The sequence below is a fragment of the Mytilus edulis genome, chromosome 5 (genome assembly GCF_963676685.1).
Source record: "Mytilus edulis chromosome 5, xbMytEdul2.2, whole genome shotgun sequence".
In the NCBI taxonomy this organism is placed as follows: domain Eukaryota; kingdom Metazoa; phylum Mollusca; class Bivalvia; order Mytilida; family Mytilidae; genus Mytilus; species Mytilus edulis.
The window spans coordinates 81,987,542-82,015,385 of record NC_092348.1 but is presented as its reverse complement, the minus strand read 5'-3'; the positions used below and the strand labels follow the sequence as shown (position 1 = coordinate 82,015,385).

Sequence of the window (27,844 nt, the reverse complement as noted above, 5' to 3'; positions counted from 1 at the left end):
ACTTGAGGTAGGAAATAAAGGTTCAACTTTTTGGAAAAGAAAACCTCGTACAACTAATGTGCATTGTCATTTTAGCGATGAATAAACTATATTACTATTAGAGATATGTTGTGTTGATAGTTAATCTTTCTTATTTTAAAATGTCTTGCATAATTAGAATAGAATTTATTGGGTATGAGGCTATTTTGACCATCTCAGTTTGGATTTTTCGAAAGAAAGTTTTCAAAGTTTATATCAATTTTTTTTTTATTGTTTTACTTTCAATATAATTTACGAGATAATTTCAAATTCATAAGAATAAGATTAATAATTCATTCACTCAATTGATGATTAATATGTACAACAATTAATATCAAAATCTAACATATATATATATATAAGATTCTTGTTCAGTGTCATTGTCCGTTCAATGTTTGTAATTTTAAGATATGTTTATTACTCTTTGATCCACTGGCTTTCGACACATTATATTTAGTCTTAGACTTCTCAATTTTCTGTGAATATCTTGTAACTATGGAAACTATAACAATACACAGTACAGAAGTTACAAAGGCAAATGTTCGAAATGGAAAGTTTTGTCCAGTTTCGACATCATAGTCAGGATAAAAAATAAATGCTGGCAAGTTGATGGTAGGTTCTCCTGCACCGATCCGCAATGTCACACTCACGAGGTATCCTACAATAGCACCATAACTGTTCGTCCATTTAAAATGTACAGCACATAATAACTGGGGCAGTACAATCACAAAAACAATGTCGGCTGCTAAGATAAATAATCCGTACACAATTGGAACAAATATAGATATGACTGTTGCCAAGGATCCAACAAATAAAATGGCTAACCTCTGTATCCACAGTAACTCACTGTCAGATGCCTGAGGAGCAAACAAAACCAAATAGGTTAAAAATTATATCATATTAATTTTCAATTGTTAATTGACAGCAACTCAAATATTATGTAACACCTAAATTCACATCAATCCTTATTTTGTTATGCAAGTCTAAAACATTTCAATTTCCCAAAATTATTTTCAATATCAATGTTCGGGTCCTTTTTCTGTTGCAACCTAGAATGGCTTCGAAGCAAACTATAAAACATATTTTATTTTCACATCTGCAATAAAACATTGTTTAAAAATTAAGCGTATAAACATATAAAAAAAATCATGGTGAATATCCTACCTTGGTTCTAAACAGTTGAGCATAAATATTATATGTAAACATTGAACTTGATCCTAAAATGGAACTGTCCATAGATGACATTACTGCAGCAGAAATTGCTCCTAGACCTGTTAAATAATTTGGTAATTAGTTGAAACCTGGTAAACGATTTTTTCACAGACTCCACATATGCTTTATAACCCACGTATTAAAATCACTGTGTTTGTTTGTCGTATTTCCTTTTCATTTATTATCTTAGCATATATCGGACAGATGGTATCCTTATTTAAAGTGTTTCGCATTTTCTTATGCCCTGACTGATTCGGTATGGCCTTGTTGAAAGACGAACGTTGACTTATAGTTGCTTACTTCCACGTTATTTGGAATCTGGAGGAAAGTCTCATTGTGCATTGGCAGTACTACCATATTTTTTTGTCAAGCAATTCTTATTCACTTTTTTTTTAAGGTTGTGAACTATGTAGTTATATAAAAAGAGATGAGATCACCACAAAAGAAGCGGTTAATCTTTTCCGACAGTGGATTCTTTCTTTTTGAAAAAAATACAAAAGTATAAAAAATAAAGTATGAATCTTGCCTATAGTATCAAATGGTTAAAATTTGTGGGATGGAGAAATGCATTTCCCAACTTATTCGGTATACAAGAGCTTGGAGCCCCTACATAGACTGTGTACAACATTCCAGTGTGTGCACAGCATGTTGATGAATAAAGGCAACAGTAGCATACCGCTGTTCAAAACTCATAAATCCATGGACAAAAAACAAAAATCGGAGTAACAAACTATAACTGAGGGAAACGCATTAAATGTAACAGGAGAACAACGACACAACATTAAAATGTAACACACACAGAAACGGACTAAGCATTAGACAAAATCCTATGAGAATAACAAATATAACATCAAAACCAAGTACATGAATTTGGGATGGATAAGTACCGTGACACGTTTTATAGTAATGTGAATTTACACTAAAAAATAAGAGAAAACACACGACACAACGGAAACACAACGTTTAAATGTAACACACACAGAAACGAACTATAATATAACAATGTCCATATTCCTGACTTGGTACAGGACATTTGTAAAGGAAAAAATGGTGGGTTGAACCTGGTTTTGTGGCATGCCAAATCTCCCTCTTTTATGGCCCTGTGAAATATAACATTAAAATGACACCATTGTTTAAAATTTAAGCGTATGTAGTGTAAAAAAACATATAAACATGAAAACATATAAACATTAACCAGGGGTTGGCCAACGAACTAATCATCCTTTTTTCTTTTTAAAATTCATCGGAAGGTACCAAGACCATGTTGATAAATATTTTGTATCAACTTCTCAAATAATACTCGATGGTCTTGAAGTATAGATTCTTGGTACTGACGTATTGTATCACTTTAATAACGTGCTATTGTTTTCTTTTATTTGTCTTTACGAATATTCCTTTACCGTTTAGTCTGTTTTGGATGATATCTATTTAATGTGGCTCTGTACTTATACATCTCGTCATTGTTTTATTGTTCTATGGTAAAATTTTGTATTCTTGTCTTTCATTTTAGCCAAAGTGATTTGTCTAAATGCCTTTTTGTGTTTCTTTGAAACATGATGTGGCTCTGTACTTATACATTCCGCCATTGTGTTATTGCGCTATTATATTCGTGTCTTTCATTTTTTCTAATAAGCTTTTATTATATGCCTTTTGTGCCTCTTTTTCACATATGTTTGTTTTTATAGTGGTTAAGAACATAACACGATGTTGACTGTTGTACCCTTATTTTGACATATTTGCCTATTATGTCTGTTTATTTTGTTCACACATCGTTGTCAATATAGTGGAATTCTATGCGACTCTCATACAAGTTAGAGGTTTAGCTAGCTATAAAAACAGGATTAACTAACCATTTTCGTCATATTTCGTCATATTACAGTTGTTACCCATTCGTTTGGTGTGTTTGAGTTTTTGATTTAACCATTTGATTAGGGACTTCCCGTTTTGAATTTTCCATAGAGTTCACCTTTTTCGTGCATTTACGTTTTAGTGTTAGTTTATGTTCGCTTTCTACGTCACATAATAAGTGCCAACTGTTGCCCTAAACGTTTGAAGGTTTGTATTCCTTTGAGTTCTATACATATTTATAATCCCAAAACATAAATGTAAGTGGTTTCTGTAATTAATACATACCAATCACTGCTACAACATTTGGTGTAAAATTCTGTAAAACTAGGGGAAGTACCATACTGCCCTGGTTCAGATCCATAGGTGACTGTCCAAGACTTGTTTTATTCCAATCTTTAAATAGATTTTTACTGATAGAGATTGAAATAGGTTGGAATTACCTTTTTAAATATTGTGTAACACTGCCTCATATTCATTTAAAGTCAGGAAACTCGTCAAAGTTTATTTTATGCTCCACCTTAATGCTTTTCTTGTTTTGTTTTGTGTTATGTGCGTATTTCACTAACAAGAGTTTGGGTTAATAAAGGCAACAGTATATACCGCTGTTCCAAATTCATATATCGATTGAAAAAAAAAAATTCGGGTTACAAACTAAAACTGAGGGAAACACATCAAATATAAGAGGAGAACTACGACACAACAGAAACACAACATTAATTGTTACACACACAGAAACGAATTATAATATAACAATGGCCATTTTCCTGACTTGGTACAGGACATTTTAATAAAAAAAAATGGTGGGTTGAACCTGGTTTTGTGGCATGACAAAACCTCCCGCTTTTATGGCAATGTTAAATATAACATTAAAATGACAACATTACATGACAGGACTGCAGTACAAATAAATGGGAGAACATATAGGACAGAGAAACATACGAATAATTTAATACGCGTGTTTCATCCACACAAGACTAACCAGTGACGCTTAGATGAAAAAAGTTCGAAAGCCAAAACAAGTACAAAGTTGAAGAGCACTGAGGTAGCAATACACAGTTAGAAGTTTAGTTTCGCATTATGGCCATAGTGAATTTTTTAAATATGAAAGTTTTTGCACGATTACATTGATTTTTAGATGATTGAAGAATAATATAGCCTTCTTAGTGGGTTTATATGAAGATTTAGATTGTTTTAGCATGTTCTATATGCCATTTATCTGTTTGACAGTCCGTATTATCTTATCTGTACCGCCCATAGGCCCATAAATTATTGTAGTGTTTATCAACAAAGATTTTCCGCTCGATCTTTTCAATTCAATTTTATGAAAAAACGAGCAGAAATTCATATGATTGTTTTGGACCTCTTGATAGATATAAACCTATGGTTTCAGGAAAGGTACCACTGTAATTGATTGAAACTTTCCTTTGGACAAAATTTTGGAGACTTTGTGACATGTTCACCCCCCCCCCCCTTTTTTTGCAATATTTTGTATCAAAGAAATGCAGATTGTTGCCATGGTTACATCCAAAAGTGATTATACTTCACCATTATGACCATTAGAAATCAAATCTATAGAAGATTCTCTTTCTATGAATATGTACATGCATAACACAAATATTAAGCCTTATTTGTTAGAAAGGAAAGGAAAGAGGGTGTTTAAAAATTTTGAGTGTCAATTTTAAGTTTTTTTCCTAACTGTGTATTGCTACCTGAGGACCAACAGTTCAAAAAAGTTGTGCCTAATACGGCTTGGGGTTTCCGCCTTGGATAAGAACATCCTTATTATTTAGAATAATTCTTACTTTTGTAAACAGTAAATTTTTATAAAATGACTTTATAATAGATATACATGATAAAAACTGAAGTGGTGACTACTAAGTCCTAAACCAGCTCATAAAAATTCACAGCCGAGTTAGCCAAAGCTATCAACGCACAAAGTGACGTCACATTTGAAAATTCCCCAAAATAGGATGGATCTAGGATCGAATTCAAGATTAGATTTGTAATATTGATATAACATTTATTAATAACAATGAAAATTACAATAATATCAAATTGTGGTAGTAATTAGATAACTAATTGTATTATCTAGCTTTGTCGGTGTTTCTTCTGAACCAAACTGTAAACCAAATATATCGTATAAACTTAGTTGACACAAACTAAAATCTAATAAATGAACTGAGTGATTAATGATATTTACCATAACACACGAAAACAACAGAAAAAAATAAGATTTACAACTACAAACGATAGTATTTAATAGATTTGACAAAATCCGATGAGAATAACAAATATAACTGGTATGTTGTTAGAATTTAATTCTCAAATTCTAGAGATATACTACCTGCATTTGTAGCCACAGCTCCTATAATCACAGATGGAATCACAAGAATAACTGCACTGCTAGCTCCAACCACAGACAAGATCTGGGCCTGCCTTCCTGACCTCACTGATAGTACTCTCTGGAAGTATGACTGCCATGGAATCGTTCCCAGTGTCTACAAAAAATATACTAGATTTTGAGAAAGTTCATCGTCGCAGCTAACAAGGGCGACCCATCTGTAATCAGGTGAGACCGTGATGGGTGTTATCTTAACTGTTTTGATGCTGCCTTACTGATAAAGACATCATTTCGATTTTTTCCCCCATACAGTTTCATTTATATATTCAGTGAAGATGAATAAAAACTTTACATACGGTACCTATTACTTTACATGGAATATCCTTATGGGCCAGTATTTTCTCATTTGCATAAGTGTTTAGAGGTTGATGTCTTTGTCTTATGAAAAGGAGTAGGTCCGGTAAGGGCCGATTTTGGCCTCAAATTACAGGTTCATCTAACGAAAGTGTTGGGACACTTTTTATATTTCAATTGATTCGATTGGTTTATGTGAACGATTTTAACTGACTTCGTCATTAAAAACGCTCAAGCTTAAATATGCAACATCTACCAAATATGCCAAAAAACGTCACTTTTCAGATGGTTTTTGTCAAAAATGAAAGTGGCCGCATCCGTGTTCATCCTTAACCTTTATATATATTATGTATTATCATCAAACACAACTTATATTTTCATATTATGAATGAACACGAATGCGGCCACTTTCATTTTAGACGGACACCGTCTAAAATTTAACTAAAATGCTAAAATTGTGAAGATTTCAGTAATTTAGCATGACTTAATGATGCTAGTACGCGTAAATTTTGATCTTGGTAAAAAATGCTGGAAGAAGATTACTTTTGAAAATCAACATACTGCTTACTTTTAAGCATTGACCAGTACTTGTTAGCATTATTGGAGAGTAATAAAACATGACTTTAACACTACTAAATAAACTCATCATAGTTACCAGGGTTAAATTTAGTATTTACGTCAGACGCGCGTTTCGTCTACAAAATACTCATCAGTGACGCCCGAATCCGAAAAAGTTTTAAAGGCCTAATAAAGTACGAAGTTGAAGAGCATTGTGGACCAAAATTCTTAAAAGTTTTGCCAAATACAGCTAAGGTAATCTATTCCTGAAATAGAAAAGCCTTAGTTAGTTTTTCAAAAAATTAAAGGTTTTGTAAACAGTTAATTTATAAATATGACCATATCAATGATAATTCATGTCAGCACAGAAGTGAAAAGTTTTAACCAATGATAAACTAACTATTGACATAAGACAATAAATATTGCAAATATCAATAAGCTTTTTAATGGATACATATTTTTTTGCATTCATGAACTCTATGTAAAATGCTTCTAGTATTTAATCTTACCATGGCAACAAAGAGATCCCACCACTGACCAGCAAATGAAATATCAAAAGTTCCAACCCAGGTATCAGCAGATTTGCTTATGTCTCCAACATTCTCATTGGTCAGTATAAATGGCAAACTGAGAACCTTAAACGGAAATTTTGATATACATAATTTTATCAGATCATTCCTGTTATTAATGTATACGAAATCTTGCAATTGCAAATACTTTTCAAAAGAATTTCGCACATGTATATTATGTTTAAACAATGTTTACATTTATTGGATATTTATTACACTATGGGACTGAAAACCTTCACGTTATATATAATATGAATAATAAATAGCAAAGATAACATATAATGGGTTGTTCCTACGTATTTTCAAAGCATGCAGAGTCTGTTCAAATGGTTTAAGAATGTTGAAGATAGGACATAATTAATTAAGTTGCTGAAAATGTTCTTACCAATCCAAATGTAATAAATAGTAGTTGCACTATATCGGTATACGCTACAGAAATCATCTGACCAATCATGGTGTAAATTATAGTTACTGCTGAAGATGTGACTATAGCAACAGTCAGAGGAATATTGACAATCACACTTAAGCTTGTCCCTAAAATTGCAAAGACAATACTATTTGAAAAAGTCATAATTCAAATGTGATTAATCTATCGTAAGCTAACTAAGGTCTTTCCTTTTTCTATAAAGAAAGACCTTACTGTATTTCTTCTGATTATTATTATTATTCTTTCCGCCAAACTTTAACGACTTTTCCCAAAAAAAGTACCCGACATGTTAAAATGATATTAGGTATCTAGTATCGGTTGACCAAAAGCTATCTTGTGGTTATGGCAAAACCCCTTAACATTTCCTTTATAGCGGTTATCTCCCCTAACACCGAAAACCTTGTTATCATTCTAACTCCATAACCATAATAGGTAGAAAAAAACGAAGGGTGGAATTTGTTCAGGAGCAGACCCTGGTTCTTCGTTACATTGGATCGAGAAGATTTAACCACTAATTGGTAGGGTTATGCACCTTTGAAAATTAACAAATGTCGGTTGGCCACTCAAACTCAAAAACCGTAAGTTGTAGCCACCTAGGATCTTCACCAATGATCATCAATTCACGTGACCATGAAAATTGACCTAAGGTCAAAGGTCAAGGTCATGACCTAGATTTTGACCTAAGCTTGTTATCGAATTTACTCAATAACCGTAAAAGATGGCTGATAAAATGTAACGGAGAAAATGTGTATCTTGTCGAGATAAACATTTGTTATGCGAGTCCAAAATTATTGGACCAACTATCATGGACCTAGGGCACCAAAACTGTTTTTCGGGTGATGGTTTTTTGCTTATAACTCAAAAGAGGTTAGAGATAGAAAGACACTTTGAATTGCAAAAATGTTCAGCATAATAAGATCTATTAAGTTAGGTCAAGGTCAGAGTTCAAGGTCTCTAGCAACGACATAAAACACCTTACCAACCTTATATTTTTGAACTTAGAAGGCTATGAATAATATAAATATGTATTTTTTTTTAATACTGGAAATGACATTTTTGTCCCTAGCAACGACATATAAGTCCTTAGCAATCACTTATGTTTTTAACTTTAAAGACTATGAATAGTGCATATCACATTCATAATACTTGAAGTAATATTTTTATCCTTTGGAATGATTTTTGTCCTTAACAACCACTTGTTATGAACATAAAAAGTCCTTAGCAACAATATTATTTTTTTAACTAACAAGACTATCAATAAAAGGGAAAAGGAAAGACCTTTCAATTGTTCATGAACAATTGACTTTTAATTGAAAGTTTGTTCTTGTTCTTTTAGTAACTAACTAACTAGCTCACTAATTTTATTCAGTATAAAATCCAGTTCAAAAGGATCATACATAAATACAATACATAAAAAAACATAGAAAAACAAAACAAAAATAAAACATAAAGAGACAACAATTGTGACACTTATAACAAACAATTGTAGACAAAACACCCACTTCAATATTATGCAGTTATTCCCACTGAAGAATTTCTAATCAAAATAAATTGGATATGTATATAAGAAATCTGCTGAGAACATCAGTTTCCAAACAGTTAATTAAATATATAAATTTATCAAAATTAACTAAATTACCAAAACATGGTACAATATTAACAATGTCATCATTAAATTTTTCCCTCTCGTATTGATAGAGATAACATTCACATATAAAATGAAACTTTTTCATAAAAAAGAAGCATGTGGAACATGTATAACAGTTAAAACAAAGTGCAATGAGTCTTCTGGTATATAATCAGTCGAAAGGTAGATGTCCTTGTTATAGTTTGAAAAGTGGAAAATAGAATAGAATAGAAATATATCTATACTCGTCCAAAAAGTTAAATTACACAACAACCAAACCCCAACAAAAATTTAAATAGGAACGTCTCTTATGAAATGGTAAATTCAAAAGTTCAAAATACATCAAACGAATGGAAAACATTAATCATATTCCTGACATGATAAAGCATTTGTGTATATAGGAAATGATGAATTTACCTGGTTTCATAGCTCTATGACAGCAACAAAGGAGGGATCGAAGCATTTATTAGCATGTCTCTTTATTTTCTTTAATATTAACAAAGATCATGGTGCCTTATAATAATTCTAGCTTAGTGAACAACTAAATCAGTAAAAGATTTATAAACTGTCATAATAGTCATAAATCAATTTCTGATGTGTATGTATCATTAGTGAAATGGTTCTTAAACTACCTTACCTAACGCTGATAGAATGGATGCAGTCCAAAACACATCTCCACATAAGGATGCAAGGTACACCATGAACACCAAGGCATTACCATATACCTCTTGACAAGGGTCCAACATAGTCAGGTAATTATGGTCCCTCATTTTCTTGGCAAACAACAAACCACCTGTTGAAAAGTACTATACGAATAATGAAGATATGAAATAACTTAAATGAAACAGAAACTAAAAACTTCTAGATCGATATCGCAAGTGCTCCCAAATAGGGCATACGCTAGATTTGACGTATTATATGTGCAACCATCTAGAGTATCTAACTACTGTTGCCTCTTATTTACAAAACTATTTTCATAATAAGAGTACTTTCTAAAGAAGAAATGGGTTTTAATTGATTTGTTGATTGATAATTATTTGATAGACGTCCAATGGAGAAAAGAAATCAAAGGCAAATTGAATATAATATTTCAAAATACAGAACAATATTTAATCCCGCACGGACATGTGTCTGACGTACTTGTTCGTAGATGATCAAAAACTGTTCGACACATTTTTTTTTATATATTTTGACAGCAGGAAAAGGGTGCATTATATGATTGAAATTCTCCAATAGACAACCTTTCACATAACAGTTACCAAGTGTCCAACGGCACCAGAAGGCCAACAGTTTTTGAAACAAAGTCAATAAACTGGAAACATAACTATAAAATAATAATAACAGTTTCAGGTGAAGATGATTCCAGACAATGGATTAAAAGCGAAAAAAGAAAGGTAGATTGCTTGGTTTGCCAAATGCTCTACGAAATCTATTCCTATAGGATTAGCATATATGTTTTAGCTATGAAAACCGGGTTTTAGGAAGAGTGCATACATGGCTCCACAAGAAAAAAATAAAACAATCTTATATTCATTTGCAATCTGTTATATCTATAATACTAAAATAACGAGGTTCAATTTGTCAGCCGTCATGGGGGTAAAAACGAAAAATCAAAGAATTCAACTTTATATATAGCTAATATAAGACAATGGTGTTGATTAAAAATAACACCATTCCAGACCCTTTTGTCAGTTTCCACATAATTAATATTACCAATAATAAACAAGTTCCGGGTCGAATCCGATACCGATACCAATAGTATATTCATCTGTTACCTATTACCTTATATGTACGTTACGCATCTGACAGGCGCATCACCAAACGGTGTTTTTTTGGATTTTGCTATATACACGTGTCATATTCAGAGTGTTGACACTACTAAATTCAATCATTGTCACATTGTTCTCGATTGTAGTATTTTAATCAGTATGAATTTCTAAGATGACAATACGAATACTAAAAATCTGGATTAAAATAAGGCGTATAGGTACAGTTTTCAATTTGTAAGCCAGAATGACGTAAAACAGCGAATTAAAGAATTTTATATATAACTCATATAGGACAATGCTGTTGATTAAAAAATATTCCTGTCCAGACCCTTTTTTTTCTAAATAATTAATAATACCAATAATTGATAAGTTCAAGGTCGACGGATTCAAACAGAAAGATTTTGAAAGCAGAGAAAACTGTGCATCTTATAATCGGCATGACTTTATCAGATGACAATTCCAATACTAAAATAAGGCTTACGCATAGTTATATACTTTAATTCAGTCACAGACCCGCGATATCACGGGTGTGTTCTAGTAAATAATATTCGTTTACTGAATTATTCAGAGTTGTGTTACTCTGTTGACTGCATCTATCCCAATAATTTTGAAATACACGATACCACAGATATAGAAAGGCTGCTTCATATTTTGATTGTATTTCTCTTTGTGGACATTCCATTTCTGTGTAGCGAAATTCGAGTCATTTTCCGATATATATACGATGTCCTTACACACAATAGTTTACACTTTGTTGATTATTTTGAAAACATTTATTCCGTTGAACTTAAAATGAATAAAAAAAAAACCAACAGATACAGCTAGGTCTACTTCATAATTTGACTTCCATTTAGAAATTGATATTGAGGAAGTCAGATGAGAACAAGGTTGCCAAATAAACTTTACTACAAAATAGATTTCAATTACAAACTTTTCCATATCTTGTACCAACATTCAAATCACACCAGCATAAAAAGTTTTTATTGCCAATTGATACTGTATGACTTGTGTTTCCTACCATTAGTTCCTTAATATAATTTCTTTGCTTTCAACGGAACTATTGCATCAACGGTTCCAAAAGGTATAGTTTAAGTACTTTATTGAAATGTTACGGACGCCATCATGATTTTGTAGAACGTTATGGGACATCTGTGTCACAAAAAGTTTAAACGAGATCTTAACATTGTTCATACTGTTAAAGATTTTGCTAAACAAAAATAATATACTACCTAAAATGAGTCCAATAAATATACCAAATGGTGCTAGGGTCCATACAAGACCACTGGTTGCTATGGATTCTGCTGTTCCATTTATATAGCCTCCACCCACTGTTGTAGCTATTAAACGAAAAGAGAACCATGAATAAAACATATTTAAATCTTGTTTTAATCGATGATAGTTTACTTTCTTCAATACACATGACCATGGAGGGTGCAGAGTCGTATAAAAAGATACCATCGGACGATAAAAAATCATTAGCCGAATAAAACAGGAAAAAAACATGGTCCAAACAGAAAGTCGATACAGAAAAAAAACCACTACACACAAAAGTAAAGATTGAGAAACACAAACTCGATAAAGAAAAAAGTAAAATCACAAAAATACTGAACTCCGAGGAAAATTCAAAACGGAAAGTCCCAAATCAAATGATAAAACACATCAAACGAACGCACGACTTAGATGCTGAAGAATGGTAGGCAGTTCCAACTCCACTTGTGGTATCTTTCGTGTTACCCATGACAAGTTCCAACCAAATGATTCATATACAGTGATTTTATAAATTCAGATATTTCATTATGGTTTAATAAATGATGACGATGTCCGTGAATCGTTTGCAGAAATGACTTTAACTTTACAATGTTGACCCTTGGTTAACCAGTTTCCAAATATAAGTATAGTGCCGTCTGATCTTTAATTTAACATATTGTGTCCTATTCTTGATAATGACATTGATTGGGCGTTAAAAAAAAATCCGAAAAGTCATGAACTCAAAACGGAAATTCTCTAATCAAATGGCAAAATCAAAAGTTCAAACGCATCACACGAATGGATATCAACTGTCATATTCCTAACTTTGTACAGGCATTTAATTATGAATAACATGGTGAATTAAACCTGATTTTATAGCATGCTAAACCTTTCATTTGTATGACAGACGCATAAAAGGTAAAACTGTTAAAAATAGGGTACAACAGTCAACAGAATGTTTTAATCTTAATCACTATGAAACAAAGGGATCGACTTTCTTGGTTTCTTTTACTAATAATGAGAAATGTTGTTGACAATTTAAAGATGCCCAATTATAATATATATATATATAGGGTTTAAACTGAGATCCGTAACATGTGTTCTCTTAAAAATGTCAGTTGCAAAAGGGGAGAAAGTGGTATTTTATAAATCTGTACTCCATTATCTCCTGTAGGCACATTCACATTTATTATAAACCTAGTTTTAAATTGCTAATATAATAGACGTCCGTAATTCTAAGAGTTTTTGTTCAGCATAAAACTGACCTAACAATATAAGGCGTTGTATAGACAATTCAGTTGTTATTTGTCAACCAAACACAGTGGATCAGAACCTATTCTTTGCTTGACATTTCAAAGGAACATAAAAATATAAAAAATACAAAACTCCAAGATAATTCAAAAAGGGGAGGTCCATATAAACTGACAAAATAATACGTTATTTACCACTGGATTATGTGACACTATCTCCATTGAAAATGGTATGTTATAACCTGGTTTATAGCTAGTTAAACTCCCGCTTGTATGCGCAACTCGACTTTGTAATTTGCAAATCGATACACTACAGAAAGTAGATATATGTTACAACTCATCACTGTCAAGATGCTGACTTAATATGAGGTCATTCTGGTGAGAGTTACGAGAAAAATGTTTGTTGGACTTACCGACGACGGACGGACAGACGAATTAGGAAATTACAATATAGCCCCCATATATAGTGTCCAGTGTACTGCTAATATTTACCTGTTACAGTAAAAATTCCAACAACAGTATTAAGGTCTCTGCCTGCCACAATGGACGATTCCATTGCTGTTACTTTGGTGGACATTTTCTTACGACGAGCGGCAACAACACCAACAATCAAAATCACAATATAAAACAATAACAGCACAACCAGTCCAACAACATTTATTGCCATCGTGAAAAGAAGTTGTTAGTTTCCTCAATAAAAACTTTCCCCAATCTATGATGTAATTCACTTTACGGTTCACACTGAAAGAACATCAACACTTTCATTATCATTTAGGAAATGTCACTATTTAACTCAGGTGAAGGTAATAATTTGTATTTAGCTGGCTTATATATTTATAGACCAATCTTGGAGTAATAATTTCGCGGACAGCATATGATTTTTTGAATTGGTGCAAGTTCGACAATGATGAATAAGTAAGAAAAACAAAAATAAACAAAGTAATTCATTGATAGTTTTTAGAAATCTATAAATCTTTAAGTCGACCAATATGTTATGAATATAAATCAATTACATCAAAGTCCTACCAGAGATAGTGTTTCCCTCTTCAATAATTTGTTATCAAGAGTTTCGTCCATAAATGATGACGAATAGTGTAAGATAGTATAAACAGGATGTTTTAAATACAATTCACATACCATCTTTAACTTCGAAAGAAAGATCTACATACTAGATAACAAAAATACATAACGTTGATTTATTATCATACAGTTATAAAAATTACTACAAGTAATGTTATGTGCATTTTAGAGATAAAATTGAGTCATTAGGAGGACTGTTCTCTTAAGGGGGAAATAGTGTAGATGTTATGGTGAAATATTTCGTCCTCATGGTTATTATTGAAAATTATTTTGAAAGTCTTTTCAATGTTAATTCGCCATATGTATAACAAAAACTTAGCATTATTATTGATCCATAAAAATAAGGTCAAGACCAGATAAGCCCTGATAGACGGCCCTATATACACCTTACAATCTTCAAAAACATGTAATTAATCAATTACTTGTTTTATTTTTTTACTTAAAAACGGACCTAATAACAAAACTAGAGGCTCTAACGAGCCTGTGTCGCTCACCTTGGTCTATGTTCATATTAAACAAAGGACACAGATAGATTCATGACAAAATTGTGTTTTGGTGATGGTGATGTGTTTGTCGATCTTACTTTACTGAACATTCTTGCTTCTTACAATTATCTCCATCTATAATGAACTTGGCCCAGTAGTTACAGTGGAATATATTTTGTAAAAAACTTACAAAAATATACAAAATTTATGAAAAACTGTTAAAAATTGACTATTAAGGGCAATAACTCCTGAAGAGGTCAATTGACCATTTTGGTAATTTTGACTTATTTGTAGATCTTACTTTGATGTACATTACTGCTGATTACAGTTTATCTCTATCTATAATAATATTCAAAATGATAACCAAAAAGCTGCAAAATTTTCTTAAAATTACCAATTCAGGGGCAGCAGCTCAACAATGGGTTGCCTAATTGGTCTGAAAATTTCAGGGCAGATAGATTTTGACCTAATGAACAATCTCCGTCAAATTTGCTCTAAATGCTTTGGTTTCAGAGAAATGAGCCAAAAAACTGCATTTATTCCTATGTACTATTTTAAGCCATGACGGCCATCTTGGATCGCAGGCAGGGTCATTGGACACATTTTTTTAAACTAAATACCCTAATGATGATTGTGGACAAGTTTGGTAAAATTTGTCTTAGCAGTTTCAGAGGAGAAGATTTTTGTGAAAGATAACAAAAATTTACAAAAAATTGTTAAAAATTGACTATAAATGGCAATAACTCCTTAAGGATGTCTGCTTGTCATGTTTTGGAATTTTTGTCAGATTTTCTGAATCCTCTGGTTTTAACCATTTGAATGCCTTAAAAATATTTTGCCGATGAACTCCCATTTTTCTTTTTATAAATCTTTTACGTGTATAATTTCGGCGAGAAACCTACCAGACGGACTCGGCGCGGAACAAAAGCTGGTCGAAACTTTTTTCGATCTATAAGATCTGTAATTAACTTTGAAAGAGATATAGAAAAAGGGAAAGAACGTTTTGTTGATCAAAGTAATCTAATTCATGTCATAACGCACGGTGACACTGAGCTTACAAATTATGACAATCATGTGAGAAATATTCATACAATTGTGCATCAGCGAGCAGAAACAAAGCTATCGACAACGCCAAATCGAATACCTTTACCTAAACTGCAAAAAACATCGCAGTGGAAATTGTGCAAACAACTTTCTCTTACATCACTAAACGTTCGATCAGTTAAAAATCCCTATCTATAAGTGACCATTTAATTTCGAGCAATACCGACATATTAGTGCTAACAGAGACATGGCTCGGTTCCTTCATCGATAAATGTATTCTATCTGAACTCTTACCAGACGGATACACTATTCAGAATGCTCCTAGATGCGTCCAAAGGGGTGGTGGTGTTGCTATCATACATAAATTGAACATTCCTGTCAAACTTGTACCAACGAAAAAATCACCTTCACATTTCGAACTCCTTGAATGCAATATAAGTTCATCAAGAAAGAACTTCCGTCTGTTCGTGATTTATCGTCCACCTCCGTCCCGTGCCAACAAGTTCAAAACATCTAGCTTTTTTGAGGAATGGTTGGATTTTCTTGACTATACAATGGGAATATCCGATGATATAATCCTAACGGGAGACTTAAATTTCCACCTAGATGATAAATTCGAGTGTGACGCCCGAAAAATTCACTGAAACTTTATCTGATCGTGGTCTCGTGCAACATGTTGTTTGTGCTACCCATGTCCGTGGCCACACGCTTGATGTCATTATAACTAGAGAAGATAGCTCAATTGTAATCGGCATTCCATCTATTGAGGAATTACATCTTTGTAATGATAAAGGCGTTCCATCACTCGACCATTTCGCGGTTCACTGTAGTCTGAACGTTAACAAACCACCTAAAAAACGGGAGTCCATGAAATTCCGTAAGCTCGAAGAAATTGTTATTGACGATTTTAATACCGACATCAATTGTTGGAATTTCATGCCAAACCAGACAGCAACGCTTGATGAGTTAGTTTCAACATATGACTCAGTGCTCAGTTCTATCATTGAGAAACATGCTCCAATGCAATCCAAAACTATAACATTGCGCCCGAATACAGAATCGCACTCATCCGAGCTCCGTACCGCTAAGACAGAGCGCCGTAAAGCTGAGCGTAAAATGCGGAAGACAAAGCTTGAGGTTCATAAACAATTGTATAAAGAGCAATGTATCAAAACACACAAGCTGCTTTTGAAGTGTAAGACTGACTACTATTCAGATAAAATTTTGGAAATAGGGTGCGATCAAAAGAAACTGTTCAATTTAACAAACAAGCTAATGGGTAATACAAAGACCGTAGTTTTGCCATCACGCGAATGCGATAAAGATATATCGAACAGGTTCGGCGACTTCTTCCTCAATAAGATCGAAACCATCATGAGATGTTTATCAAGTGAAGATGATTCCTCTCTAAATAGAAATGACGCCTTCTGCGCAGATGTGAGGTTCGACGGACAGGCACTTACTATTTTAACATCTGCATCCGTTAATGAAGTTCGGAAGATAATTTCAAAGGCTCCGTCGAAATCGTGCGAACTCGACCCGTTGCCAACTTCGTTACTAAAACCGTGTGTGGACAACTTAGCACCAATCATAACGAAAATAGTAAACAAGTCATTACAAGAGTCGTATGTTCCAAAAACATTTAAGGAAGCAGTTGTACGACCCTTACTGAAGAATTAGACAAAGAAGTTTTGAAGAACTATCGTCCAGTTTCTAATCTTCCATTTATATCGAAGGTCCTTGAAAAGGTTGTAGAATGTCGACTAGAGAACCATCTTCAATCGAACGATCTTTTTGATAGTGTTCAATCTGCTTACCGTGCTTACCATTCCACCGAGACGGCATTGCTACGGGTTCATCACGACGTAGCTGTTGCACTTGATAACAATTGTTGTGTAGTTTTATTAATGTTAGACCTGTCGGCAGCGTTCGGTGTCCTCGACCATTCCATTTTACGACAGCGACTTGAATACTCATTCGGAATATCTGGAGCCGCGCTAAATTGGTTGTTATCATATCTTACTGATAGAACTCAGCGTATCGCAATCGGCTCTGTTCAGTCGGACGAAATTCATCTGAAGTATGGTGTTCCTCAAGGATCCGTTCTCGGACCGAAGCTTTACTGCATTTTTTCGAAACCCATAGGTGAAATATGTAAACGTCATAATATGTGTTACCACTGCTATGCGGATGATACTCAGGTTTATCTCGTTATTAAACCTCTTAACAATTGGAACAATATATCTGCTCGACTTGAAACCTGTATGGCGGACATAAGCTCTTGGATGTGTTCAAATAAGCTAAAATTGAATGAAGATAAAACTGAGCTGATAATTTTCTCACCGAAACACCGATAAAAAGAGTTTTCAGACTGTCACCTCACTTTTGGTAAAAACATCGTTAGCAATTCAGCATGCGTCAAGAACCTTGGTGTTTACTTTGACAAAACATTGGCGATGGACAAACAGATTAGTGCAACCTCAAAATCTTGTTTCTATCAGATCAGAAATATCGGTCGGATTCGTCCATTCATCACTGGGGTAAAGCTGATGACCGTAACTGCATTCACGGTCATCCCAAGATGTCGGATGAAAAATTAGGTCAGTTTCTGTATTGTCTGTTAAAGTGTTTTTATATCATTTTCTTATACAAATCATACATTGAAACGATGTAAATTTATAAAAGAATCACTCGGAAATCACTAATTACTTCCGAGAAATGTGCATGAAATGGGAAAATCGATTTGAAAAAATCATTAAAATGACCGTAAATCATAATCAAAATATTTTCAAGATGACCGTAACATAAAACAAGGATGACCGTGATTGGTAAAAAGATGACCGTAACTTGTAAAGGATGACCGTAAATTGCATTTTTCTCGTAAACAATGAAATATTTATTGATATCGACGTTAAAATTTTAACACAAATTGACAGCGATACGACGAAAATTTGAAGAAACATGAATGTGTCCCTAGTACACGGATGCCTCATCTACACTATCATTTTCTATGTTTAGTGGACTATGAAAATGGGATAAAACTGTAATTTGGCATTAGAATTAAAAAGATCATACCATAGGGGAAAATGTGTACTAAGTTTCAATTTTATTTAACTTGAAGCTGGACAAACGGACAAACAAACAGACGAACGGACGAACGTACGCACAGACCAGAAAAACATAATGCCAATAAATGGAGCATTAAAAACATTAATAATACATACGAATATTTGGCAATCGAGCCCATGTGTATGGTTCCAGAGGAAGCAGATTAAAATCTTAATTTTTCTTGATATATGCAGGCGGAAACACTTTTGAAATAGAACAAAAGAATCGAAGCTCTGTGTTTATCGAGAAAGCGATAAATGTTAACTGTAATGTTTGATATAGTAACAAAATTTTAAAAAGTTAATAGAAACAAATAAAACGACAATTTTCTTATTTTAAAAACACCATTTGCATAAGTTTTCAATGTATCTATTACATAGTAATGCAAAACAATAAGATATCAAGTCGACGACATGGTTCTTATCGGGGCCTTTTATAGCTGACTATGCAGTATGGACTTTGCTCATTGTTGAAGGCCTTACGGTTACCTATAGTTGTTAATGTTTGTGTCATTTTGGTCTTTTCTGGATAGTTGTCTCATTGGCAATAATACCACATCTTCTTTTTTATATATAGTATCTATAAGTTGGATGTAGAAAATGCATAACCTCCGATTTTTTTTTTATCACGGACGGAGAACATATCAATCTTTTAGTTCAGAAATTTTCGTGTCTGTCCTTCCATTATGTGAATCAAGAAAAAATTCCCCAAAACAGGTAACGATTGTATCGAAACGAGAAAAATCGAGTGCACCTTTTTATGTTAGGGCATGTTTGGGGTGTATATTTTGTCTTTAAAACGTACAAAGCAAGAGTATTTTATATAGCATCTCGCTTCAGATTCTATCATTATTATATATCAAAGCTACAGGTTGACTTTATAACGTAAAAAAAATGACAGTACGAAAAGATGAAATATATGAGTCAAGTGAGATACCTATCTAAAGAATCGCAAAAACAGAGTAGGTGTGTTCGAATAGCTATTTTTTCTAAAAGTACTTGACGACAGTCTTTTAATTTGGATGATGAAAATGGATTTCTTCGAAAAAATATGATTTTCTTGTGTGTGATAACTAGGGTTTATAATCTTCAACTACTGAATAGGTTTAGTCTGCCCTTCCACGAAATATTTAATTAGAATTTTTTTTAAATGCTTAAGAATTTTCAAAAATTCCATCTGACATCCGAACAGACAATATTTTTAAGTTGAATCAATGCAGACAAGATCATTAACTAATGCTCATTAGCTAGTAGATACATTTGTCTTTTAAAATATAACTGACATATAACGATCGATCGTAATGGTGCTATGTGGATAAATTTATCAGTTTTCAAGAGCAAAATTGGCAGAGCGTCATCCCTACAATGGCTTCCATTTCTACGATTGTGAGCATGAACTGGCGTAATGGGGAGATAATTTTGAAGAAGTAGAATCCTGACTGTATGAATAACATTTCTGTATATATACAAATTGACAACGTTCCGCCTTGTGATACGCTTTTCGTACAATACTATTTTAAGGATCTATTTTGCTGGAGCTCACCTTCACTAGTTTATTCGAATGATATTTTCAAAATGTTTCTGTTATTTTATTTGCATGACAAAATGAAAGACGATATAATATCAATGGGTGTACATGCAAAATTTTGGCATTTTTAAAAATGTGTATTTATTATATGTCTTTTAAAGGAATCCCAGAAACAAAAACAAAAATCTTGTGTCGAGCAGTTGAAGGCTGTGCACCGCATTTTTTTCATTATGCTTGTAAGGTGTCATTTTATCGCGCTTTTGTAGCATTTTTTCCCTTCCTGTTCATTTGAATGTCTTTTGTCAAATTCATTTTAAAAATTAAACCCTCTACTGTAAAAAAGATACATATGGTAATCTTTGCATTTGAAGCACGTCTTATTTTCTTCTACCTATAGGATAAAACTCTCATATTTATATGTGTATACCAACACGATTAATCATTTGATATAAAAAGATAGTTATATAAATACGGATATTTCTTAGAATTGAGGGTCATTCTTTAAAAGTTACGGTCATCATTTACAAATTACGGTCATTTTAAAAGCAGTTACGGTCAGCCTTGTTATGAATCTCTGATTCTGTTACGGTCATCTCGATTGTGATTTACGGTCATCTTGGCGATTTTTTCAAATCGAATTTCCCGTTTCATGCACATTTCTCGGAAGTAATTAGTGATTTCCGAGTGATTCTTTTATAAATTTACATCGTTTCAATGTATGATTTGTAAAGAAAATGATATAGAAACACTTTAACAGACAATACAGAAACTGACCTAATTTTTCATCCGACATCTTGGGATGACCGTGAATGCAGTTACGGTCATCAGCTTTACCCCAGTGATTCATTACAGAGAATGCAGCAAAGACACTTGTTTGCTCTTTAGTGACGTCTCGCTTGGACTATGGAAATGCATTGTTATATGGACTTCCCGCAAATGCAATCCAACGATTACAGCGTGTCCAAAACACCGCCGCAAAATTAATAACAAGAAAGAAGAAAAACGAACACGTTAGTCCAATTTTAAAATCTCTTCATTGGCTGCCGGTAGCATATCGATGCAAATACAAAGTGTTGCTTTATGTGTTTAAAGCTCTGAAACAAGAAGCACCCGTGTACCTTCAAGATCTAGTTAACATTTACAAGCCAACAAGAACTCTTCGGTCAGAAAACAACATGCTTCTAGTCAAACCAATAGTAAGAACAAAAACATACGGAGAGAGACGGTTTGATAGAGCGGCCGCCGTTTTATGGAATGACTTGTCGAAAGAATTGCGAAACACTGAATCTGTGAATGCTTTCAAGAAAAACATAAAAACTTATTTATTCAGACAGGCTTTTCCACATAATTAATACTCGGACAGTTTTAGACTTTTATTCGATCTCAGTTTATATTTTTATGTATCATACTAACTTTTTATTGCATTTTTATTACCTTAACACCTTTTAATTTATTTATTTTTTAAGACATTTCTCATACCTACTTTTTCCTTTTTATTTCCTTTACTCTTTTTAGACATAAAGCTATTAGTCAATTTTTTTTTAAATTGAAGCACTCCTGCCAAAATTACAATGGCTAATATCTTGAAAACAAGCACATTGACCCCTAAATTCTTTTTGCTTTTTGGATTCCTCAATTTATTCCTTATCAATACATACTTGTTTTATGAAAAGTTATTTATTTTGAAATTGAGCAGCGAACATCCTTAAGGGGTAAATTGACCTTTTTGGTCATATTGACTTATTTGTAGATCTTACTTTGCTCAACATTACTGCTGTTTACAGTTTATCTCTATCTACAATAATATTCAAGATAATAACTAAAAACAGCGAAATTTCCTTAAATTACCAATTCAGGGGCAGCAACCCAACAACAGGTTGTCTGAAAATTTAGAAGTAGATAGATCTTGACCTGATAAACAATTTTACTCCGGTCAGATTTGCTCTAAATGCTTTGGTTTCAGAAATATAAGCCAAAATCTACATTTTACCCGTTTGATTTATTTTTAGCCATGGTGGCCATCTTGGTTGGTTGGCCAGGTCACCGGACACATTTTCAAAGCTAGATACACTATGATGATCGTAGCCAAGTTTGGTTAAATTTGGCCCAGTAGTTTCAGAGGAGAAGATTTTTGTAAAAGTTAATGACGACGCCGGACACCAAGTGAGCCAGGTGAGCTAAAAAGTTGTTCAATGAACAATGAAAATGGGGTCAAGGTCAGTTGACACTTTTTGACAAACAATATTTTATACGACAAACATAGTTGACTCAATATTAAAGGTATCTCATTCTGAGAAAAAAAACGGTCTTGAAATCTTATTGTTGACTTATAAACTATGGATTGCATACACAGCTTTGTCTTTATGACTTTCGAACAGCGGTATACTACTATTGCCACTATTTACAGGGTTCACCAGATCTTGACCTCATTTCAGGTACCCGTGTTTCAACTTTCACTTTATAAATATATAATTTCTTTAAGGCTAGGTTAAATATTATAGCACTTCACTTCTACCTACTAAATCAAATTAATGCATATTAATTGTGAGTTTATAAACATTTACCATAAAACTTGTGCAGCTATTTTTCCATTTATAGTCAAGGTCAACTTTGGGTCTTGGAAGACAGCCATATTGCAGTCAATTAATTCTAGAGAGGAAAGGATAATGCAGTACATGGACATTGGAGGGTTTTGAAAAACTATGTCCTGGCTCCTAAAAAGTAATTGAAAGGTCCGTTTATAAATTTGGAAATTATATAGAAACAATTTCAACTACCTCAGGTAAAGTTGACCTTAGAAGGATTTGGCTATTTTCATGTCATGTTTGGTCAAATAGCTCTAAAACTGTTTCAGATCTTATGAATCCTTGGCTTTGAGCATTCCTGATGAAGATAAATACAGTTTATAAACACTTCTGACGCACGAAATTGTTTAACCTGTTGTTTTAATTTTAAAGAAGTTATTGCTATAAACTGCCCAGTTACAAAGGATAAAAGGGGTAAAAAAAGACCTTATAGACTAAAGGTTCAATGATATTAAAGGTCAATGCCAGGCTATTTACCTTATGCCCAAAAAAATTTTTTTTTTCTAAAATCAAGCTTATCACAAACAGATGTAGTTCTCAGATATTCGATCCTCAAACTGATCTTTTACCCTTTACCTCTGGCTTTAGGTAACAGAATGATCTTCAAGGCAACCAATTGTCATCCTCTAAGCAGGTTTTATCCAATACTTTTAACATAAGAAAATGCCTTTACCAAGTCAGGAATATGACAGTTGTTATCCATTTGTTTGATGTGTTTTAGATTTTGATTTTGCCTTTTGCTTAGGGACTTTCTGTTTAGAATTTTCCTCGGAGATCGATATTTTTGTTATTGACTTCTAACCATCTCAACAATTGAAAATGTGACATTTGATACGTTAAATATTGGAATAGCAGAAATTCAATTGTTTAAGAGACAATGTAGGTATGTCCAAATTTATAATTTTGATATCAAAGGTACATAAGATAAGAAGCCACCACTGAAAATCATAATATTCAATTGATATTTAACTCAGGTAAGCCTTAATAAAATGGCAAAGGTATCTTTACAAAAAAATAATAAAAGAAGGCTTCTATGGTGGAGAGCTTGTCTCTAAATATTTACAAAATGAAAATTTCAAATTCCCTTCACTCTGAACAACTTAGGGGTCATCCATAATTGTCAACCATTTTCCAAAGTGTACAAAACATACACTTGGGGGGAGGGGGTTCAAAAATCAACATTTTTACCGTACGCTTTTTTTTCCCGGAATTTATATCGTTTCCGTAGGGAAAGTTGGCTTGGGTGCGTCTCTCTTCTTATTTCTTCTTTATTATTTTCACTTGATGATATTGATTTCGATATCATAATTCTACTCAATCGGGATTGAAGGATTAAAAGATCAAATCATATGAAAACTGAATCTTTCAAAAATGTGAACTAGTAAAATTATTTAAACAAAAAGTTTGCAAGCATTTCTCAGTACCCCCGATTGTCAATTTCACCTGCTTTGTTATAGATCGTTATTGTTTTACTCTGTTTAATAAACAAAATTAATGGAAACACTAAATTCTTTGAATGTTTTGATTTTGACAAGACGCCATTTTGTGAAAAGATTTTAAACTGGTCTTTCGATTAATTTCCTTGTAATGCATTCCAAAATAGTAAACCAGAAAACCGGAAGTAAACTTATTTTTTTTCGTATTAGCCTCCTTTAATTAGGAGCACCCCCATATGAAGTTTAACCTTAGCTTAAAAAAATATCCATTATATGTACACGTTACAGTATATACACATAAACGATAATAGTGCCATGAATGGCATATTTAATGAATGGCATATTTACTGGAACCTTTTAAATGCAGGCGGACCCCCAAGGGTGACTGGGGAATAGAAATATGGTCACTTGGTCTTCTTCCGACCGGCAGTAAAACGCTTGCCGAAGTGGGGCGTCCGTTGGCTGTGCGGGATGTATCAAGTTCTTTGCACGTTAAGACCCCTTGCAACAACTCTTTGAGGGGTCCGTAGGTGATCTGTTACAAGGCAAAATTTCTGTCACTATCCAATATACCCTCATTTTCCAGTGGCAGTCCAAATTTCCCCGAGTATCATCCCGAACGGCCTCTATTATGACAAGACCTACCTATTGTATTTATTGTTAACTTGTTCTCGTCCTGAATATGCATGAAATATTTGCCATTGGACGTTAAGTAATCAACAATCAATCAATAAATGCAGGCGGGAAATTTAAAAACTCAAAATGTTTTAAAACATTACACTTTTATTGATTGCTGTCTTGAGCTCTGATTCCATCAACAACTGTCAGTCCATACTTTACCAATGCAATATAACCATGCATTTCCCTTTCTTTGATTCTTAGCATAATTTATGTGCCCTTTTGTTAATCTTTTGCATGCTCTAGGTGCCCTTTTTATTGGAGTTACCATTCCCACTGTGTGCTAGGAGAAACACTAATCTTTGTACTCTTTATTCTGACAAAACACAAGCATCACAGATAGATGTCATCAAATAAAACAGTCAGATATGTTTTAGTTCTTTTTCAATGCAAATTTTTATATTAAACTAAAATATAATAGACAGGATCTTCTTTTTATTAAGTATGACTGATTCTTCTCTTCAAATCTGAAAATGGTTGATGTACACTTTTTGAGGGAGGGTGGGGGGTCTGAAAAAGTGTACGTTTTGTACACTTTGGAAAATGGTTGACAATTATGGATGACCCCTTACAAGACTAATCTCACATTTCTTATTGTTCACCTGTATTGTAGGAAAGAAATAAAATTATTATCTATTTTCAAAGAAATCTTCAAAAATATCTTCATCTCTGGCCATGGCAAAATAAGTTACATTTTTTCGATTTATGAGCTTGAAGTATTTTGTGCCTCTTTGTGCCTCTCATTCTCGTACAATTTTTTTTTTATACAAAAAAAACTGTCCATGGTCATGTGATGTGTAAAATATTTTTAAATGACAACTTTATACAAAAACAATTTTTATTGGCAATATTATTCAAATGTAAACAACATCACACAAATTGCTTCCTGAGCTATGATTTGAACAGTACATCTTTTAAAATTGTTAAAGACATTTTTATCATGTGAATAAAAGGAGATGTGAAATATTTGTCAAATTATCAATATTTGAATCCACATATAGTAATTAGTTTCATACATAATGACATATATAGTATGAAATTCAAAACAGTGTGGCTGTGGCCATCGATTGACACATTAAATTTATCCATTGACTGGGACAATTTACGTGAACGTTTGTCTGTAACGACCACTGTTCACGACGTACCTACGATAGACATTTAAACTGTGGGGTCACCAAAGGTTTCTTAACGCCTTTAATTATAAAGTAATTCGAAAAAATAATCAGGAATAACCTTTATGTTTTGATTTCTATAATTGGTATAAATCAAAACATCGTGTTATTTCTGATAAATTTTTTGAATTACTTTATTGAGGTGTTGAGAACCTTTGGTGACCCCATAGTTTAAGTGTCTTTAAAAAGTACATAGTGATCAGTGGTCGTTACATACAAACGTTCACCTAAATTGTCCCAGTCAATGGATGAATTTAATGTGTCAATCAATGGCCACAGCCACACTGTTTTGAATTTCATTCTATCAAGGTTTATCTATTGATACAACAGAAACACAGAAACACAGAAACACAGGTTAGATCCATCTCATCATATTTAGTTTCAATATTCCTATCCACCATGTTAAGTATTAACAACTTCTAAACTAATTAATCACATTTTTTTTAAACAATAGAATATTAAACACAAATAGCACTAGATTTGAGAAAATACATTGTAATGTGTGTTAAATATTTTTGTTCCTTCATGGCAGTCATGATTCAATAAACATAAATAACAAGATATTCAATTTTACAAATGACAAAAAATATGGTAACATAATATCTACCAAGACTTTGGCAATGCATTATCAAGTTTTATGCAAACTCCTTCCATTTTTAATACCTTTATATTGAAAAGTTAATATTTAGAGATAAAATGAAATGAAAAGTTGCATAATATGTGAGAATTAAGTTGCATACATATATATATGTAAAAGTTAATACAGACTCAAGATAAAATTATCATAAAAAGGTGAGATTCTGTATCTTGTAAAAATATTAAGGTGGTACCTAACACTACAGGGAGATAACTCTGTAATATCAGCTAAATGTTTTAATTACGTTGCGTTGTGAAGGCAATATAAAGCTTTTGAATGATTAAAATTAGTGTTTGTCAAACTGCTATATAACCAGTGTAATTTTTCTGATAAAACGCTTGGTTCAAATTTTTTGAAATTTTTATATTTTTGTCAAAGGGTCAAAGTAAATACTTTGTCAAAATTTTATGAAAATTAAATGAGCCAAATTAATTTTAATGAAAGTGTTAGGTACCACCTTAAATGAGGATTTTTGGAAGTAAAGATGTGGACCTATTATTTTCAGCATGAAATAGGATAAATACTTGATGAACAAGGAGTGACATTACCATTGTGGTATAAGAGATGCATCATATATAACTATTTCACATGAAGTTTATAATAATGCCTCAAATTTTCCATTGAAAATATAACAAATATATATGGTCATAAAAGACTACATGTATTTAGAGGTAAATCAGATCATTTCATTGGATGAGTGTGTGCAATCTGAGATCAGTATACAAATGTAAATATGGCAGAGCAAAAATGTATATTATATAACAATATCTTTTAAGTTTGGTAGCAAAACTATGTCAAACATAAAATTGTCTGAAAAAGGCAAAAGTAGATCTGATCATTACACATGTGCTTGGTGATTGGCTGTTCAAAA

At 32.8% G+C, this 27,844-nt stretch overlaps 1 protein-coding gene across 1 annotated transcript; it reads right to left on the bottom strand.

The window, feature by feature from the left end:
• Window positions 1–298: 298 nt before the first annotated feature.
• LOC139524595 (high-affinity choline transporter 1-like) lies at window positions 299–13,978 on the bottom strand. Its single transcript, XM_071319513.1, has 9 exons — window positions 13,714–13,978; window positions 11,953–12,060; window positions 9,592–9,747; window positions 7,286–7,434; window positions 6,841–6,966; window positions 5,423–5,576; window positions 3,364–3,471; window positions 1,183–1,289; window positions 299–875 (listed from the first exon to the last, which is right to left on the bottom strand). The coding sequence occupies exons 1-9, from the start codon at window positions 13,886–13,888 to the stop codon at window positions 396–398; spliced, it is 1,563 nt and encodes a 520-aa protein (XP_071175614.1). The 5' UTR covers window positions 13,889–13,978; the 3' UTR covers window positions 299–395.
• Window positions 13,979–27,844: the final 13,866 nt, after the last annotated feature.